Raw genomic sequence first — 19392 nt, 5'->3', positions numbered from 1 at the left:
TTAAAAAGTTTACCTGATGTGCGAAACCGAAACTTCACACCCCAACATCACAATTGTTAAAAGCATGCATGAGCATCACAGCAAAATATGTGGAAAATGATGCAGGAGCAAGTATGTCACCTTGTTTCACTACGTTCTCAACTGAAATTGGATCAAACGGAGATCCATTAAAGTTCATGCGGGCTTTCATATTATGGTGTAACTGCTGAAGCAACTCCATAAAACTAGTAGGACAGCCTAGTTTCCTAAGAATCTTTCAGAGTGCATTGCGATTAATGGTATCAAAAGATTTTGTCAGATCGACAAGAACTTGATACAAAGGCACTTGCTGCTCCATACATCTCTCCATTAGCTGTCGTGCAGAGAATAACATGTCTATTGTGCCGCAGCCAGATCTAAAACCATATTGGGTTTCTTTTTTTTTTTTTTATTCAATCTTCACCCCAAACAAAGCAAGTGCCACTTTGAAGTAGGGGGCTACTATCGGGGACAATTTGCGGGGACATTATGAAGGGAGATGAGTAGAAAGATGTTTGTTCACATTACACTTGAACTTCTGCATATCAGTACAGTTGGGAAAGTAGAATCCCGGAAGGGAGTTCCAAAGACTTGCAGTTCTGGGGAAGAAACTATTGGAGTAAAAGACTTTCTTACACTTAGGGATCTCTACTGTAAAGGGGTAGGACTTAGTTGTTTGTCGGGGGTAGTCATGTCGAGGAGGTACAAGTGCTTGCAGTTCGTCAGAGCAGCAACCATTAAAGTATTTGTAGAACAGGCAGAGGGATGCAACATTTCATCGATGGGACAGAGGCTGAAGCTTAGATGACAGTTCAGGACCTATCAGGTTGGCGACTCTTTTGAACCCTGTCCAGGAGTGAGAAACAAGCAGCAGATGCACCAGCCCAAATGTGACAGCAATACTCCATACATGGGTGAATGGTGGCCTTATAGAGGTACTTTCAGGCGTAAGTAATTTTCTGGCACGGTAGAGGGAGCCCACCTTCTTTGCAGCAGCCTTGGCAATGCTCTCAATGTATATATTCCAGTTCATGTTCCCTGTAAACGTTAGGCCGAGAAGTTTAAAGGAAGTACTTTCAGGCAGTGTATTCTTAGCCCTAGCTATTGGTGGTAGAAAAGGTTTCTTGTAGTTATTGAAGGAAACAAGCTTAGTCTTGGCAGCATTGAATGTGACCATCCATTTTTGTCCCCATTCCACTACAGATTGGAGGTCATCCTCTAGTGATTCTGCCATTTCCTTAAGCATGTGTTCATTTGTTTTCCCCTCATGCCTGTTATAGAGGGTGGTGTCATCGGCAAATATACCTATCTCCGAAACAATTTTATCAGGGAGGTCATTTATGAATATGAGGAACAACAAAGGTCCAAGGATAGACCCCTGGGGTACTCCCGCATTTATATCATATTGTTTAGATTGTTTAGATGTACAACCATCAAGGACAACTTGGATTTTTCTCTTACTTAAGAAGGATTTAATTACATTATGTATTCTTCCAGTGATACCATATGATCTAATTTTCCTTAGAAGACCATCGTGCCATACCCTGTCAAAAGCCTTAGATATATCAAGGGCTACCACTCTACCCTCCCCTGTTTTGTCCAGTGAACGGAGTTTCTGGGATGATAGTGACAAATCCATTTTAGCAGTCAATTTAGCATAATCGTTGCTAAAACCTTTCTCTCTGCTTCAAGCAAGCTAATGCCTCTATAATCACCACACTCAAATTTTGACTACTTTCTTTTATAAATTGGGATTAATATTGCATCAATCCAATCTTGAAGGATAACATTACCATGCCAAACAGCGAGGATGAGTGTATGGACTGCGTTGATAATGCTATCGCCCCAAATAGCAGTAACTCAACAGGTATACCATCAAGTCCGGGTGTTTTTTCCCTTATTAATCTCTATTAATGTGCTTTTGGTCTCATCAATATTGGGATCAATCATCATTTCATCAACGAACTCCTTTTGAGAGAGACTATCAATAACTATATCGTTTACTTCAGACAGATTATCAAAAAGATCCCGAAAATGTTCGATCCAATGTTCCATGATCCCCTGCACATTCTTTAAAAGGGCAGAACCATCTTTGGATTTCACAGGTACCAATGTTGGAGGCTGTGCTCTAAAAGCTTGTCTAATCTTGTAGTATATATATTTTAAATTTTTGCGATCATAGTCTGTCTGGATGTCTGCTGACAGATTGGCCCACCACTTGTTCTTCAATTTGTGTGTCTCATGTCGTACGTTTAATTTTGCTTCTTTATACGCTTTTTCTGCATTTAATTTAGCTGCTCCATTAGAACACAGCCATCTCCCTTGAGCTTTTTTCTTCAGTCCTTATGCTTGGATTTCTTAAAGCCAAGAATTTCAGCTCCTTTGCTATATACTTGTGATTTGAACTGTTCCCAAGTTCCATCAAATAATATATCAAGAAATGAGGTCCTAAGAGCTTCACACACTTTATTTTGTAGCCTTGAGACATCGATGCGTTTAGGCACTTTTACTCTGATGGCGCTGACCCTTTTTTTTATACACAATTTAAGTTTAGCATGCACAAAATTGTGGTCAGTATCACAGTCTGCACCCCGCATAACTCTTACAGTGCAAATATCCTGAAGATCACGCTTGCACATGATAACATAATCAAGAATATGACCATATTTTGATCTAGGGTGTATCCAAGTTATCTTGTGAATGGGTTTTTGTTGGTAGGTGTTACATACTGCAAGATTATGTTCAGTGCAGAGCTGCGAAAGCATAATCCCATCATCATTTGCTTTACCAAGACCATATTTTCCTAAGACATCCCAGGTGTTGTGATCACTTCCAAACCGTGCATTAAAATCTCCGAGCAACAAAATCTTATCTGCTTTTGGTATCCCTTTGATACAGTTCCCTAGATCCTGTTAAAACCTCACCTTGACATCCTGCCTACTATCCAAAGTAGGGGCATATACCAAGATAACTGACACGTAACAATCAGAAGGTAAAGGTACTCTTAGTAACATGATTCGATCACTAATAGTCAACCACCTCAGCAGGAATAACCTTCTTAGTGACACACAATATGGTTTCCGCTCTGCAAGATCTACCGCAGATGTGCTGACGGTTATATCCCACAGGATTAGTGAATCTCTTGACAAAGGCTTCCTTTCTAGGGCAATTGGTCTTGACATATCAAAGGCCTTCGACAAGGTATGGCATAAGGGTCTACTTCTCAAGATTTCCAGCTACGGTATAACTGGAAATGTTTTCTCAATCATTAAATCATTTCTCTCCGATAGGTTCATAAGAGTAGTGGTAGATGGACAAAAATCGGAGGCCTGCAATATAAATGCTGGAGTCCCTCAGGGATCAATCCTGGGCCCAACTCTCTTCCTGATCTACATTAATGACTTCCCTAAACACATACTTAAATCATTCGTTGACATCTATGCTGATGACACGACCATCTACGGCAACACATCAAAGGCTGTAAATGACAAAGTTCTCTCTGATTCTCTCTCCTCTGATCTCGAGCGCGTGGTTCAGTGGGGGAAGATTTGGCTGGTTACCTTTAATGCATCCAAAACCAAACTCCTATCCTTACATCATCAACGCTCTGATCCCCAGCTGGCATCAATTGTGATGGATGGCTCTCGTCTGGGTTTTGACAAGCTTCTGGGTTTGACCTTTACTCCTTATCTGAAATGGAACACGTACATCAAGTCTGTTGCCAAGGTCGCTGGTAAGATGGTGGGATCCTTCTACCGCTCCAGAAGATATCTCACTACTGATGCAATTCTCTATCTATATAAAAGCCAAGTACGTCCAAAGATGGAATACTGTTGCCATATCTGGGCAGGAGCGGCCAAAAACAGCCTATCATGCCTTGACAGAGTACAAAATAGACTTCGTGGCTTAGTGGGGGATGCCCTTTTCTCTACCCTGCAACCCCTCTCCCACAGAAGAGACGTTGCGAGCCTATCCTTGTTTTATCGTTATTTTCATGGCAGGTGCTCGTCTGAACTCCAATCTCTGGTCCCCCCTCGCCAATCTTTCACAAAAAACACCCGTCTAGCTGAATCCACTGTGAAAAATTTCCCCCACTCTATATCTGTGCCTAAATCAAAACGCGGATTCCATGAACAAAGCTTCTTTCTTAGAACTGCACGCCTGTGGAACTCTGTTCCGTCTGCCTGCTTCCCTCCGGACTACAACTTGGATGTGTTCAAGTCCAATGTTAACAAATTCCTAATGAACCACCCCCTTAATTAAACACTTCATCAAATCTCCACACTAACGTAATGTACTTGCAACAACCCTTATCCCTGAGTGGCTTCCGGGCCTTGATAAGTGATGATCACTGTGTAAAAAAAAAAAAAAATTCCACAAGGTTGGTCTGACTGAGATGTGATCTTTGTCTTGATAGCAAAACCAACTCCTCCTTCCCTTTTTACTCCCTTGGGTTTACCTTTCCTGAAAAACGTATATCCTGCACCCTTTTTCAGTAAGTTGATCTTCATCACTAAAATGGGTTTCAGATAAAGCGTCAATATCCACATATCTAGCTAATTCTCAGGCAACAATAGCTGTTCTTCGCTCTGGATTCAGACTCTTTCATATTGAGAAGTGTCCTTACATTTCAGGTAGCAATATTCAATTTAGTTTTCTTTTTAGAATAAATCACATATCATCAGTATATATATATATATATATATATATATATATATATATATATATATATATATATACTAGCATGGGTGCCCGAGTGTTTGAAGGTGTGTTGAGCAAAAAAAAATAAAAAGTGGTAGTAGGAAGGCAGGCTCGAACCCGTACCACGAAGGAGGAAAAGAACAGAAAAAAAAACCTGATGTCTTTTGCTGTTACAACCACCACCAAACCGGAAATGACATAGATTTAAACTAAGGCTAGACAATCGAAAAGAGGGGATGACTTTCGAAAATATCGGCAAAATGCAACCCCTCCCTGTAGAAAGGTACCCAGTTGAGAGTGAAGAAATTAATTTTTTTAGCCGATTTTTCGATATTTGTCGTCTGAAGGGTCGAGCTTCAAAACGATACTGATCTTGTGGAAATTTATCACCTCTTGAAAGTTTTAGGCAGACATGCAAACATACATACATACATATATTGGTAGCTCAAATCTTTGACCCAAACTGATTAAAAAGCTTGCCCTATCCCTGAATACCCTTTATGTAAAATTTCAAAAGTTTAGACCAGAAATTGTCTGAGTAATTTGGTAGAGACCGCAGAGGTCAAACTTTTTTTAAATTTGACCCCCTATTATGACCCCTTAACATTTATGAATTTAGGCTCAAATCAAGTTATTAAGTTAGATCCATGTCCAAGGAACCTACATCTAAAATTTCAAGTGTGTAGATCCAAAATTGGCAGAGGAGTTTGGTAGAGTTCTCAAAGGTCAAATTGTTGAACTTTGACCCCTTAACAGCCAAATTTCTGGGCGAAAACAGATTACAAAGATTTTCCCAAATCTCAGTACCCTGTATATTAAATTTCGAGTCTGTAGACTGAAAATTGACAGTCATTGCATAGGAAAATGTACACAGACACTTTCACTTTATATATACAGTAGCGTTCAAAAGTTAAGGAACGATCGATCATTTTTTTTAATGGCTTCTAACTTTATCTATGAAAAAGAAAAGAAAATTTTTTGGTGAATTTTCCAATGTTTAATAATGGTAGTTAAAGAAAAAAATTTTTTTTATTTTTGATTTTAATACATATTAGTTTTTTTACATATAAATAAATTTAATTAAATTACCAGCGTCCAAAAGTTAAGGAACGAGGAAAATTCATTATGAAAAAATAAAGAATCCTTTCAGTATTTAGTGAAAAGCCCCTTGTTTTCAATCACACTATGGCATCTTTTGCTGCAAGACAGAACCAATCATTCACATGTTATAGGTAAAATATTATTCCAGGATGTTTTTATACATTCCCATAAATCATCAAGATTTTTGGGGTTTTTTTCTGTGATCTTATCACCAATAATTTTCCAAACATTTTCAATTGGATTCACGTCTGGGCTCTGAGCTGGCCAATCCATAGTGCAAATATTGGATCTATTTAGCTCTTCTAAAACTATTTTTGCTTTATGGCACAGTGCGTTGTCTTGCATAAAGATATCAGAATTAGAAAGATTAGGTACCACATGTTCTCTAATCAATTCTCTGTACATTCGGGCATTAACATTTCCATGAATTCTCACAAGGGGGCCAGTTCCTTTTGAAGATATCATGCCCCATACCATTATACTGCCACCTCCAAATTTTACTGTACTTTTAACGCACTTAGGGGACAGTCTTTCTCCATTTTTTTCTTCTGACAGGTGGTCTTTTGTCTGATCCGAAAAGATTAAATTTAGATTCATCAGTAAAATGAACCTTTAAAGACCAATCATGTAGATGATTCGTCGCTGGAATCTAGAGTTGTTTCCTCATGCCGAGAATTCTGATGCTGACCAACATGGATGAACCACATTTTTTAAAAAAATTTTATTACATTTTCACCCCAAACAAGGCAAAGTTCCACTTTGATATAGGGAGCTACTATCAGGGACATAAGTTGCAGGGATACTATGTAGGGAGTTGAGCAGCAAGATGTCTGTTTACATTACACTTGAACTTCTGCATGTCAGTACAGTTGGGGAAGCAGGAGCCCAGAAGGAAATTCTAAAGTCTAGCAGTTCTGGGAAAGAAACTATTAGAGTAGAAAACTTTCTTACATCTAGGCATCTCTGTGAAGAGGTGGGATTTTGCTTTTTATCAGGTGTATATCCATCATGGGAGTATAAGGGCTTGTAGTTTGTTGCTATGAGATGTTGTGAATTCGTCTGGAGGCAGCTCAACTTACATCAGATGAATACCAATACAGACACGTGGTGGGACTGTCTAAGATTGATACCAAAGTGATTAAAAACTTTAACGATGACCACGATGATTTATAAACACTTCTGAGGACTGCCTGTGAATTTAACATTCTTTTGACACTTCCTCCTTTGGTAGGAAGCTGAAGATGAATGTCCTACAAGGACAACAACATTCAATATTTACAAGATATACAAAATAAAATCTCTGTTCTCTTAAGAATGTGGTGAAAATAAAAGGTAGAATAACCTGTTAAGTGTTGAAACATTATGTTGAACAAAGATGGCTGTGGAGAAGATGGCAATGCAGTCCCGATACTGAGTGTAAAGTAATTGCCAGTAACAAAGATGGCGGCCAAGAATCAAATGCGTTCTGTGACATAGTTAACGGCGAACTGATTGAATCCAAAATACGACAATTTTTATAGTAACTTTGAAAGATTTTCATTGTTTTCATTGGTTGGTTAGCACAGCCGGTGGTTATAAAAACGATCGTCGAAATCATTGATGTCATACCCCCATTAGGAGTCAAAAACATTTAACAGTTTTTAAATGCTGTGCTTACATAATCACTTATGTTTTCCTTTGATCTTTCGTGTGCAGGTTGAATCGAAATCATTGTATGAAGAACAAGAATCTTCTTTATTGAAATATGAAAGATTATTCAGTTTGGTGGATACAATCATTGATCAACAAAAGGAAATCTTGGAAACACAAGAAAATTATATGGAACAATACGGTTATATTCCATATGGTAAGTATTTTTTTTATCTTTTGTATTTAACCATCACAGATGAAGAGTCTGAGTTGAGTCTAGGAGTCTTTTGGGTAGGGGGGACAGTTTGGAGTCAGGATTCGTTTGTGGAGTTCAGAGTTGGGGGGTTTAAGATTATTTTGCAGAGGTTGGTTGTTGGCAGAAGTCTAGGATTATTATTTGGCCAGGGGATGAGGGGAGAGTTATGGGGGCTTAGGATTATTTTTCCAGAGAGGGGATGCATAGTCAGAAGTCTAGGACTCTTTGAGGATAGGGGGCTACTATCAGGGGAGCGGTTCTGGGATTATTTTGCAGGGTCTTCTAATCAGTAATTATTCTGCAATTGTTCACATAATGTTTTTTTAAGAATTTGAAAAAATCTCTTTGCACAATGAAAAATCTTGATGTGAGCCTTAAAGACATGCATAGATCTGATGACCTCAGAGGAAGTCTTGATATTATAGGGAGATGCATTCCAAATAGAAGACTTCAATGATATAGCCATGTGATTAAAACGGACTTGAGGGATAAATAAAGACCTGGACTGAGACAGGTTGATTTTAAAGTAAATTTCTTAAAGCTGTCCAACATATGCCAGCGTGTAATTCGAAGGTTAAACCGAATATGATGATGATACGACTCGCACTTTCTGATCATCATCATCATCATCTTAATGTGAACCAACCAAATCCACCTCTTAACAATCAAATCGATGGTTTTCACGATCCATTTTCATTACAGTGTGAATCACTTTCAAATTGTCTCTTCTCCATGACAATCATCTAACTTATTCTGATTATACGACTCCCACCCTTCCTGCTAACGTCACATTCACAGTTTAGCAATCGTTATGTTGCTTTCAGTATTTTGCAGCGGCTATAGCTTTTGTGAGCTTAAAACTAATATATATATATATATATATTAGTGTATATAAAATTCTTTTCCTTTTGTAAAACTCAATCATGTTCTGCAAAGTGAAAAACAACACATTTGCTCTACAAAACAACTAAACCAAGCATGAACTATACATCCAGCGCGGCCGTAGCCAAGATTGAACTACCTACACGAGTGTTTAGTGTGATTCAAGTCTTGTCAGTTGCTGAATACTTAATGCTTTGCCAGGGCTATCAAGGGTATTTTTTATCGTGACGCCATCGCTAGACAGGGTGCCTACCATGGCTTAAGAGAGTCCCATCTACCCTCGAGAGAAGGATAGACCATGCCAGTTTCTCAACCTGGTATTTTACTTTGCGGTACATACAGCACCTCGCCTTCCTAAATGGTCACTCATCTGGTACTGGCCAAGCTTAATGTTGCTTAACTTTGGTGATCTAGTGAGAACTGGTGTGTCAACGTGATTGTGTTGTATTGTGTTGTGAAGCATGAACACTTTTTCCAAAATCACTGGATTCAGCATCAAATAACCCGAAAAGAGTTGATATGCCGTAAAACAAAACAGTTAAATCACACAAATGTGCTGCATATTTAAAAAAAAAGTCTTTTGTCAGAGATATACAGGGTGCAGCAGAAATATCTCCCACATTTTAAAAGTTGACAAAAGGAATAAAAGGAACATTTATGAGAGCTTTGCAATTTCTTTGCAATATGGATGGTATTAAGTTTTGAGACATTGTGTTGAACAAAGATGGCGGCGTAGTTCAGATCAGTAACCAAGATGCCGATCAAGAATCAAATGCGGTCCGTGGCGTAGTTAACCTCTTAAGTTCTGAGATATTATGTTGAACAAAGATGGCGGTGTAGTTCAGATCAGTAACCAAGATGACGGCGAAGAATTAAATGCAGTCCGTGACGTAGCAAACAGCGAACTTATTGAATCCAAAATTCAACAATTTTTATAATAATTTTGCGACGTTTTCATTGGTTGTTTAGCACAGCCATTGGTTATGAAAATGATTGGCGAATCCATTCGTTTCATACCCCCATCAAAAACATTTTACAGATGGAACTGCATATTTAGGAGCTGAACGTATAGGAGACTGAGTAACAGAAAGTCTCACAGCTTGAATACTGTTGTGTGTTGAAGTGCATGCACGCATGACAGCTGGTAGCAAATGCACTGAACGATGGGGTCAGATTGATATTGTCGGTGGTGAAAGATCAACTATTCAAGGCACGCACCTATCGAAGGTGAGTGCAGCTGCAAAAAGCAGGTCACATATATAGCCCAGAAAAAAAGGAAAAAGGGGAGAAGTCCAATATCAGCTCGCAAATCAACATTGCACAAGCAAATTAACATTGCGACGGTCTCTGGATAGGTGCACGCATTATGAGGCAGTAACAAAAGGTTTGGTTTGGTTGTTTTGTTTTACGGCATATCAATCCTTTTCGGGTTTTTTGATGCCGAATCCAGTTATTTTGGAAACAGTTTTTATGCTTCAAGTTCTTTATATCTTTAAATATTTATTTGTAAAGTTTGGTTTGGTTGTTTTATGGCATATCAAACCTTTTTGGGTTATGTCGAATCCATTTATTTTGGAAATAGTATTCATGTTGCATCCAGTTATTTTGTAGAAGGTTTTTATTCTTCAAACTCTTTGTATCTTCAATTACTAGTTTGTAGTTAGTTTGGTTGTGTTTATAGTGAATTTTATCGTTTTTGTTCCCTGCTCTGCAGAACGTGAGTTTTGCAATGGGAGAGAGAAAAGGATTACAGTACTAATGTTTGGTACATTTTAAGTTAGGAAACCAGTCAGGAAGTAGGAAAGATTGAAAGAAAAAGGGGAAATGGGAAGAAGGAAAAGGAGGGGCTGTTGTTTTTGGTTTAGGTTTTGCAGAACATAATTAAGTTTCGCAAAAGGAAGTTAGAAAACAAAGCATCAATGAATTTCATCTCAGAAAGCCAATATCTTCAGACAGCCTGATCTGGTAGCATCAGAGTAACGAAAGAAACAGCAAATAAGTTTTTATATTTTTATACAAAAACGAAGTGTACAAGTTTTTCTTTTTGGCTGACAAAAAAATCGACTATGCAACGTACATTACAATACTGTCTGACGTTCGAGCGCTTCGAGGCCTTCTTTTAAGTGCTACACCTGTAGCTCTGAAACTTGCAACCTATAGATATATTGATTTTCTATCTGGAACAGCATCATTACGTCCTAACTTGTAATGAACTCGGAAAGCTCTCACTGTTGGAGTTACAGATTCACAATGTGCACTAAATCCAAACCGTATTGCTTAAGGAGGGTTACTGAAAAAAAAATAGCAAGTCATTAGGTAAATAAAAACATCATTGGTGCTTGCATAAGTTCATTAGCGACATATAGTTGAAAGTTTAAAATGTGGAAAGTATTTCTGCCGCACCCTGTATGATGAATTGATCTCATTGTCTTAATAAAATACGGTTTGAGTTCATTTCTATTATGGTTACCTGATACAAAATGGTACAACACTGTCTCGTTCTGGTTTACCATGTGGAGAGTTACTTTGCCATGTACACCCAAAATAAACTACACAAACACCAGTCTACAATTAAAAGGGAAAACAGAACAATAATAAAAGGATAGAAAAGGAAACCTTGTTCTGAACAGGATTAGAATTAAACACGCTAAACTAATGCACTTGTACTTGCTTGAAGTTACAGAAAAACCGAAATGCACATTCTGTGACGAGCAAATGACGATAAAACATATACTAATGGAACACTGGAAATACAGAAATATTTTTTTTAAATTCAATTTTCACTACAAACAAGGCACAGTGCCACTTTGAAGTAGGGGGCTACTATCGGGGACATGTTGCAGGGATATTATGAAGGGAGATGAGCAGTAAGATGTCTGTTCATATTGCACTTGAACTTCTGCATGTCAGTATAGCTGGAAAAGCAGAATCCCAGAAGAGAGTTCCAAAGTCTAGCAGTTCTGGGGAAGAAACTATTGGGAGTAAAAGGCTTTCTTAAATCTAGGGATCTCTACTGTGTAGAGGTGGGATTTAGCTGCTTGTCGGGTTTGCCGGGGGTATCTACGTCGAGGGGGCACAAGTGCTTGTAACTCGTCAGAGCATTCACCATTAAAATTCTTGTAGAACAGGTAGAGGGATGCAACATTTCGTCGACGGGACAGAGGCTGAAGCTTAGATGACAGTTCAGGACCTATCAGGTTGGTGACTCTCTTTTGAAGCCTGTCCAGGAGAGAGAGACTCGTAACAGATGCACCAGCTCAAATGTGACAACAGTTCTCCATACATGGGTGAATAGTAGCCTTATAGAGGTTCAGGATACTTTTATATTACAAAGAAATTGGGATCGAGGAATTATTTCATAAGGTGGCACCACACGAGATTATCAAGTATTTAAAAAAAAACACAGCTATTTAAATTAAATTACAATGCTGATAAAACCTTGATTGCAACCAAAGGTTAATGATATATAACTTTAATAGTAATTAAAAATGTGTGAAACCCAAAAATTTATGAAAAAAACAAAACTATCCCAATTCAATAGATGATTAGGCATTAAATGACCCATAATGGTTGAAATGCCATAAAACACGGATAAACCAACCAACATTGCGTTACGCTTCAGTTTGAAATGAAATAAAAATGCAGATTGAATATTTCTATCTCTGTTATATAAAAGGAACATTGTGTGTGCAAGTTCATTCCCTATTGACTCTGAAATGGCTGGGTCGGTTTTTTTGTTTTTTTTATTTCACATAAAGGTACTTGATGTGTCTGGGAGTGTTCTTACATAACTTTTGTATCAGAATGCGTCCGATAAGTATTGAAAATCAATAATCGAAAAAATCCGATTAAAGAAGGAAGTCTGATTTTGACCAAAGTTAACACTTTTATACAACCTAACATAAGTGCATTTGAGAAGTTTTATCACCACACAAGCAGAAAGGCTCAGCCTATAAAATCAACTGTAGATTCTTTTATAAGACAGGGGTGCATTCGAAATGAATGTTTCTGTTTAGAGCACAATTGAACCATGATACTTTTGCATTTTAAACTTTAATTCAAGCCATTTTATAAAAATAATTTTATGAAATCAACAGTAGGTTCTCTACAGTGCAATGCCGACTACAATTTATTATGGACTGTTAGTGCGACTGAGGCTTATGAAGCTTTCTCCCGGTACACTGTGATGGGTCATCAACAGGAGCAGGCAGTTAATCGATTTGATTGAAAACGAGTCGATTTCACCAATTTTGATGACAATAAAAGTATGGGAAGGTGAACATTTCTTGATCCTCATTAGATCCCGGGCAACGTCAGGTCTCCCTGCTATTACTTATATAAGCATTTTTTTTTTTTTTTTTTAATTCTTAATTTTGTGTCCAAATTTTCTGTTAGTTTTTTTTTTTTTTTTTTTTTTTTTTTTTTTTTTGTATTTAAACCTTCTAAAATGTTTTTTGTAGAAAAATGTTTTCCAGCAAAAGAAGAAAACGCTGAAGAGGAACCGGAACTTGAAGCCGAAGCTGCATCCACACCAGAAAAGAATCTGTATCCTTTAAGATTTTTTAAATTCAAAAATGAAAAAATAAAAGTCTGCTTGAATGATTGTTGCATTTCCGCAGATACACCCCTCGACTTTTTTTATACTTTGTCTTACTTCCCCACTAGTCTCTATCATTGTCGGATATTAGTGGGTATGTTAGCTAGTAAATATATTAGTTAAAAAAATATTTTGCAGGTGTAAGTTGTAAACAGAATGTGTTTTAGACAAGGGGTAAGCAAAGATCAATCAGTTGATCTTTCAGAAAATGGGGTATGTATGGGAATAAGTTATGGAGGAATAATGTCATAGGATGATTCTTTGAGATGGGAGCAGTTACAGTCAAACAATAGGGTTAGGATTAAATCGGTAGTCAAACTTTAGACTAACACGGTCGATGATAAAATGCACTAGGCAGATTTGGAAATAATTAAAACCATGGGCTTATGTATAAATAGTATCTTTCTTTCCGTTACCTTCTTCCTACTACCACCTTTTGACTTTGCAACACTAGATCAACACTCTATAACAGGCACGACAGGAAAATAAATGAACACATAACTAAAGAAATGGCAAAAACACTAGAGGATGATCTCCAATCTGTAGTGGAATGGGGACATAAATGGATGGTCACATTCAATGCTGCCAAGACTAAACTGGTTTCCTTCAATAATTACAAGAAACCTTCTCTGCCACCAATAGCAATAGCCAGTGACTCTCTGTCTGAGAGTACATCTTTCAAACTGCTTGGCCTAACGTTTACAGGAAACATGAGTTGGAACAATTACATTGAAAACATTGCCAGGGCCGCTGCGAAAAAGATAGGCTCTCTCTACCGTGCTAGAAAACTACTGACACCTGAAAGCGTCCTGTACCTCTATAAGGCCACCATTCGCCCATGTATGGAGTATTGTTGTCACATTTGGGCTGGTGCATCTGCTGCTGGTCTCTCGCTCCTAGACAAGGTTCAAAAGAGAGTCGCCAATCTGATAGGCCCTGAACTGTCATCTAAGCTTCAGCCTCTGTCCCATCGACGAAACGTTGCATCCCTCTGCCCGTTCTACAAGTATTTTAATGGTGAATGCTCTGACGAACTGCAGACACTTGTGCCCCCACGACGTAGACACCCTCGACAAACCCGACAGGCAGCTAAATCCCACCCCCACACAGTAGAGATCCCTAGATGTAAAAGATCTTTCTACTCCAGTAGTTTCTTCCCCAGAACCGCTAGACTCTGGAATTCCATTCCAGGTCCCTGCTTCCCTAACTGTACTGACATGCAGAAGTTCAGTGTAACGTGAACCGACATCTTGCTGCCCAAATCCCAACATAGTGCCCCAGTAGTTGTTGCTCCTGATAGTAGCCGCCTACACCAAAGTGGCAATGTGCCTTGTTTGGGGTAAAAATGTAATAAAAAAAAATTCTTTTTAAAGTTGCAGTCGATCAAATAAATCAAGACTGAGTTCGCTACGTTTTTTTTTTTTTTTTTTTTTTTTTAATGCAAAAAAAAAGTTGATTTTTTTTTTTTTTTTTTTTTTTTCCTTAAGTTACTTGATCTTCTCATACAAAGTGCCTTCAATAAGTTTCCAGACTTTTTTTCTATGGGCACTTTTATTGATAGTACACACTCTAGTCCGCTTTGAAGTAATCTCCTTCGGCTACAATGCGCTTGTACCGTTCCTACAACTTCTGGAAGGCCCCATGGAAGTTCTTTTGTGTGAGCATGTCAGTGACCCTTGTCACAGTCTCTTTTTATCTCCTCAATTGTCTCATGATAACAGCCTCTAATGTTTTCCTTGAGCTTAGGGAATAGCCAAAAGTCACAAAGGGAGGAAGGGTGAGGAACTGACTTGATGCCCATCTTGGTCAAATGGTCTGTGACAAGATTGGAGGAGTCTTTGGACAAATTTCACGCAAATCTTCTACATCTTCAGTTTATCACGAATAATTATGTGTACAGTTCCCACACTGACATCAAACTGTGCACTTATTGTCTTTATGGACACACGACGGTCCTTATCCATGAAATTCTTTATTTGGCCAATCAACTCTGATGTTCTGACTTTCTTACTTCTTCCACACCTCTCATCATCCTTCAGACTCCCTGACTTCCTTGAATCTCTTTTGTCACTCAAAAACTGATGCTTGATTCATGCAAGATGGTCCAAAAGCAGTCTGAAGCATTCCATACGTTTTTGTGACATTTTTTCAAGTTTAAAACGGAATTTTATTGCATATCGTTCTTTTAAATTGTCCTCACGTCCAGATTGTATTTTTAAAATTCACCAGGTGTGACAATCAGGCTTTAGTAGGGTGTATTCCAATTCCTGCTGTAGCTGTTCAATTGAACTTGAAATCATAAAAATTGGTCAGTCATCTCAAAAGGTGTATAGCAATAACATATTGAATTTTCAAGAGTCTACGACAATTTTAAATGATTGTACAAAAAAAAGTCTGGAAATTTATTGAAGGCACCTCATATATCTGAGTTCTCAGATTTTTCAATCAGAATTCGTTTGTTTTCTGTTTTATTTTAATGAAAAAGATTTTTTCCTCTCTCATGACAGTTCTTACTAATTACTGAAAATTATTTTTCTATTTTTAACGGAAATTGCTCCAGACAAGGCATGAAGCCACTTGATGCAAGAAGCTTTAAATAAAAAATGCTACTTCAAGGTTAAGTCAGCCAACGATAAGTGTTAGATAGATAGATTTTGACCTAGAAAACAGCAATTTTTCCCCTTTTGTCAGAAACATCACTCATGGAATGTGAGGACTAAAGAAGAAAAAGAGGAAAGTGAGTATTATGAGGTTGCTGAAAGTAAACCTAAGTAGAGTAAACTTTCTACTGTTCTTAATGTTAATTTTGTCAGGAAGCCTAAAACTAAACAATTCATGAAGGGAGTAGGGGGAGTTAAGATGACGTTTGTTTCATTAAAGAATGACTTCCTGTCTCCCCCCCACACACACATATACACTTTTTAGCAGAATTTCTCTGATTTTTTGTAATTCAGAAAATGCAGAAATTTTTTTTTCCTCTTAGAAAAGTCCAAATCACTATTACGTCCTCACTTTTTGCCCCATTTGGTTCGATTTTATTTCTCTTTCTCTTCTCTCTCTCTCTCTCTCTCTCTCTCACTTTATCTTTCGTTCTTGTTCTGTTTTTTTTTTCTTTATCTTCCTCTTTCCGTCTTGTCTTGCCTTTCTTTGCCTCACCTCCCCCCTCCCTCTAATAAGGTTATTTTCATCATACTTCAAACAATTCTTTTGATGCAAATCATTTGAATATTTTCAGAATGAAGAAAAAAATGTATTGCAGATTAGCACCATTCACAAAATAACCCCTACCGTCAAGAAAAATTAGATTTTATTCTTTTAGGCGATTATCAGTAAACACCGTGACCCTCTAGGTTACGAAATTGCCTGAGTGGGCCACAGCCCCCTAGATTGAAAAATTCATCTTTAATCAAGATGAATTTCTTTGGCCATTGGTTACTTATATCTTGATAAATATTTCTTTTAAAAAGTGTTTTTTATTTTGTTTTGTTTTTTTTAACTCTTTTTTTTCTCCCAAACAAAGACATATTGACACTTGGAACATAAGAGGGCTACTATTTGGAATTGAATCTAACAGGGGATTGCGGGGGAGTTGAGAAACGAGATGTCTGTTTACATTACATTTAAATTTCTGCAGATTAATACAGCAGATGTGTAAATAAAGTATGGAACGATTCCAATATTTTTCCCCAATTCCGATACAATTACCGATTCCGATTCTTTATAAATCTAAATATTTAACTATAAAGTTGTTATTTTCCCTGATTTTTGTAAAAAAAAAAAACAAAAAAAAAAACATATCTTAAAAGTGCATATATTTTCCTAAATCTAAAATTGCACTTGCGGAGGATGATCTATCAATTTTAGCTTCACTGGTGGTTTAAAATCAATAAATATTTATTATTTTATCATTATTACCAGCAATGGAAGATTTTTGTTTTACAATACCCCAAAATTTTTCGATTTTTTTTTTTTTTTTTTTTTTTTTTTTTTTCCTTCCCCTGATTAATCGTCCCAACAAAAGTGTAAATGTGATGTTGTATTAATTTAAAAAAAAAAAAAAGATGTTTTGATAAAATAAACGAGATAAACCAAAGATGTTTATTTTTTTTTAAATTTTCTAAAGTGGTGTCTATTCTGTCAAAAATATTCGATATAAATGTCACATTTTTTTTTTTTTTTTTTTTTTTAACAAATAAATTCATCATTAAAAAAAAAAAAAGTTAGGCAACATTTTCATCTCGCAATAAATATTTTTATATCATCTTAAAACTTAACTTCATCCCAATGTTCTTTTATTGTTAATTCATATCAAGCAATCACAAACAATTCTCAATTTGGTGCGTGTCCAGAATTCGACCTCTATTACAAAAATAAAGAAAAATTTGTATAATGTACATATCTATGATGAAAAAAAATATATTCCAAAATATCACATAAATTGATATGGTAGTTTTATTTTTAAATAAGAAAAAAATTTTGAAGTGAGTTTAAGTACTCCCTCCTTCCCATGCAAACAATCGTGTTTTAAAATCTTGCATGTTTTAATTATTTGGAGTTCTCTCCTTTTCATTTTTCAGTCTGTTTTCAAAGTAGTATCACAAGAGTCACTGCTTGGTTTAGCAATAAATTTCTTCTTTTTTTTTTTCTTTTTTTTTTTTAACTACTTAATTAATTTATGTGATTTTTGGAATATAATATTTTCTTTCAATCACAGGTACATACATTATACAGATTTTTCTTTTTCGTACTTGTACAGTTTAATCAAGACATTAAAAAAATGAAAATATCGAAAAAAAAAAAAAAATTTTATATTGTATGTATCTGTTATGGAACGAAGTTCTCTGAAAAAAAATTTCACTTAATTTCAAGTATTTTTTTTTTTTTTTTACAGCAAAAAAGCATTTGTTATGATACCAAGCAAAAGGTTCGATTTTTACGAAAAAAAAAAGCTAGTATTAAAGATAGGAAGGAAGTGTCGGCGCTTTAACTGGAGTTATTTCCCGTTTGGCGTGTTGAAAACATTCCATAATGGCTGACTTCAACACGCTCTCATAAAAACGTGTTTTTTTGCTGTAAAAAAAACAAAAAACTACTCTATCAAATTAAGTGAAATTTTTTTTCGGAGATCTTCAGTTCAAAACGGATACATACAATATAACCTTCTTTTTTTTCTCTTTCGATATTTTCAATTTTTAATGTCTTAATTAAACTGTACAAGTACCTTTCTTTTTTTTAATATAGGGGAAATTCTGGATAAGCACCTTCAATTTTTATCTAAAACTTTGGAGCAGCTGCTGTTGATGTTATATACTGAATTATCTCCCTTTAGTCATGCACTATTTATGCATATTGTGAAGTAGGCACAAAACTTTTATTGTAATGGTTTATTCTGTAGTTTATCAACATGCAAATGATGTTCCCCGGGAATGCGTCCATGTCATGTAAAGCAAAAATAAGATGACAGGAAGAATGTTGAATAATATTTTATTTATCAATATACAAGTTTGATAGTAACCAGAACCAACTGGACGTATGATAATAAAATTCCAAGTGTTGAGAACTTATTTCCTTACCACTAACAACAGTGGCTGACTTTGATGGTATCCCATGATGCAATTCTTTCAAAAGGGCAGTAACTCTGTGTCTTGGAACTCTCATGTGTCAAAGGGATTCAATTATGCCTAAAGTGCTTTGTTAGTCGTATTATTTTGGATTTTTCGGACTACTGTTGGACAACATTTCGGTTGACGTTTTTCAGGTGAATCCTTTCTGACTAAGAATCTTTCTCCCGGACCTTGGGGAATCTTTCTCCCTGACCTTGGGGAATCTTTCTCCCGGACTCTGGGAGTCTGCACAGAATTTTTAGCGGGACCATTTATCTAATCAATGGTGGCAGGCAGCCATGACTGGGTAGAAGTCCTAAATAATTCGCAATTGTATTTTTGAGTCTCACATGCACTGAGGATTGAACCTTCAACTTCCAAAAGAATGTAACCTACAACTGAATTTTACCAAGTACTTTATCCACTACACCACGAGTCCAAAGTTATATTGACCAAAACGTGAAAATAACACTCAAGATGAGAACAGTAGTCCGAAGAATCCAAATGTAATTTAATCTTCATCTCAAAAATTCAGAAACATGCTTTGCCAGATTGAAAAAAAAGAGTAATTTTTATTTTATTTTTATTTATTTTATTTTTTTATT

At 36.6% G+C, this 19392-nt stretch overlaps 1 protein-coding gene across 1 annotated transcript in view; it reads left to right on the top strand.

Annotated features, from left to right (window-relative positions):
• Window positions 1-19392, top strand: part of LOC145247456 (uncharacterized) — a 55171-nt gene that overhangs the window by 18266 nt on the left and 17513 nt on the right. The window contains exons 3-4 of the mRNA XM_080109239.1: window positions 7516-7666; window positions 13048-13132. Of these exons, the coding sequence (XP_079965365.1) occupies window positions 7516-7666; window positions 13048-13132 (236 nt within the window). The remainder of the gene's footprint in view (window positions 1-7515; window positions 7667-13047; window positions 13133-19392) is intronic.

This window comes from Euprymna scolopes, chromosome 25, assembly GCF_053919585.1.
Source record: "Euprymna scolopes isolate OS-2025 chromosome 25, ASM5391958v1, whole genome shotgun sequence".
Classification (NCBI taxonomy): domain Eukaryota; kingdom Metazoa; phylum Mollusca; class Cephalopoda; order Sepiida; family Sepiolidae; genus Euprymna; species Euprymna scolopes.
Note: the sequence above shows the minus strand (reverse complement) of the source record. Positions and strands in the feature narration are given on the sequence as shown.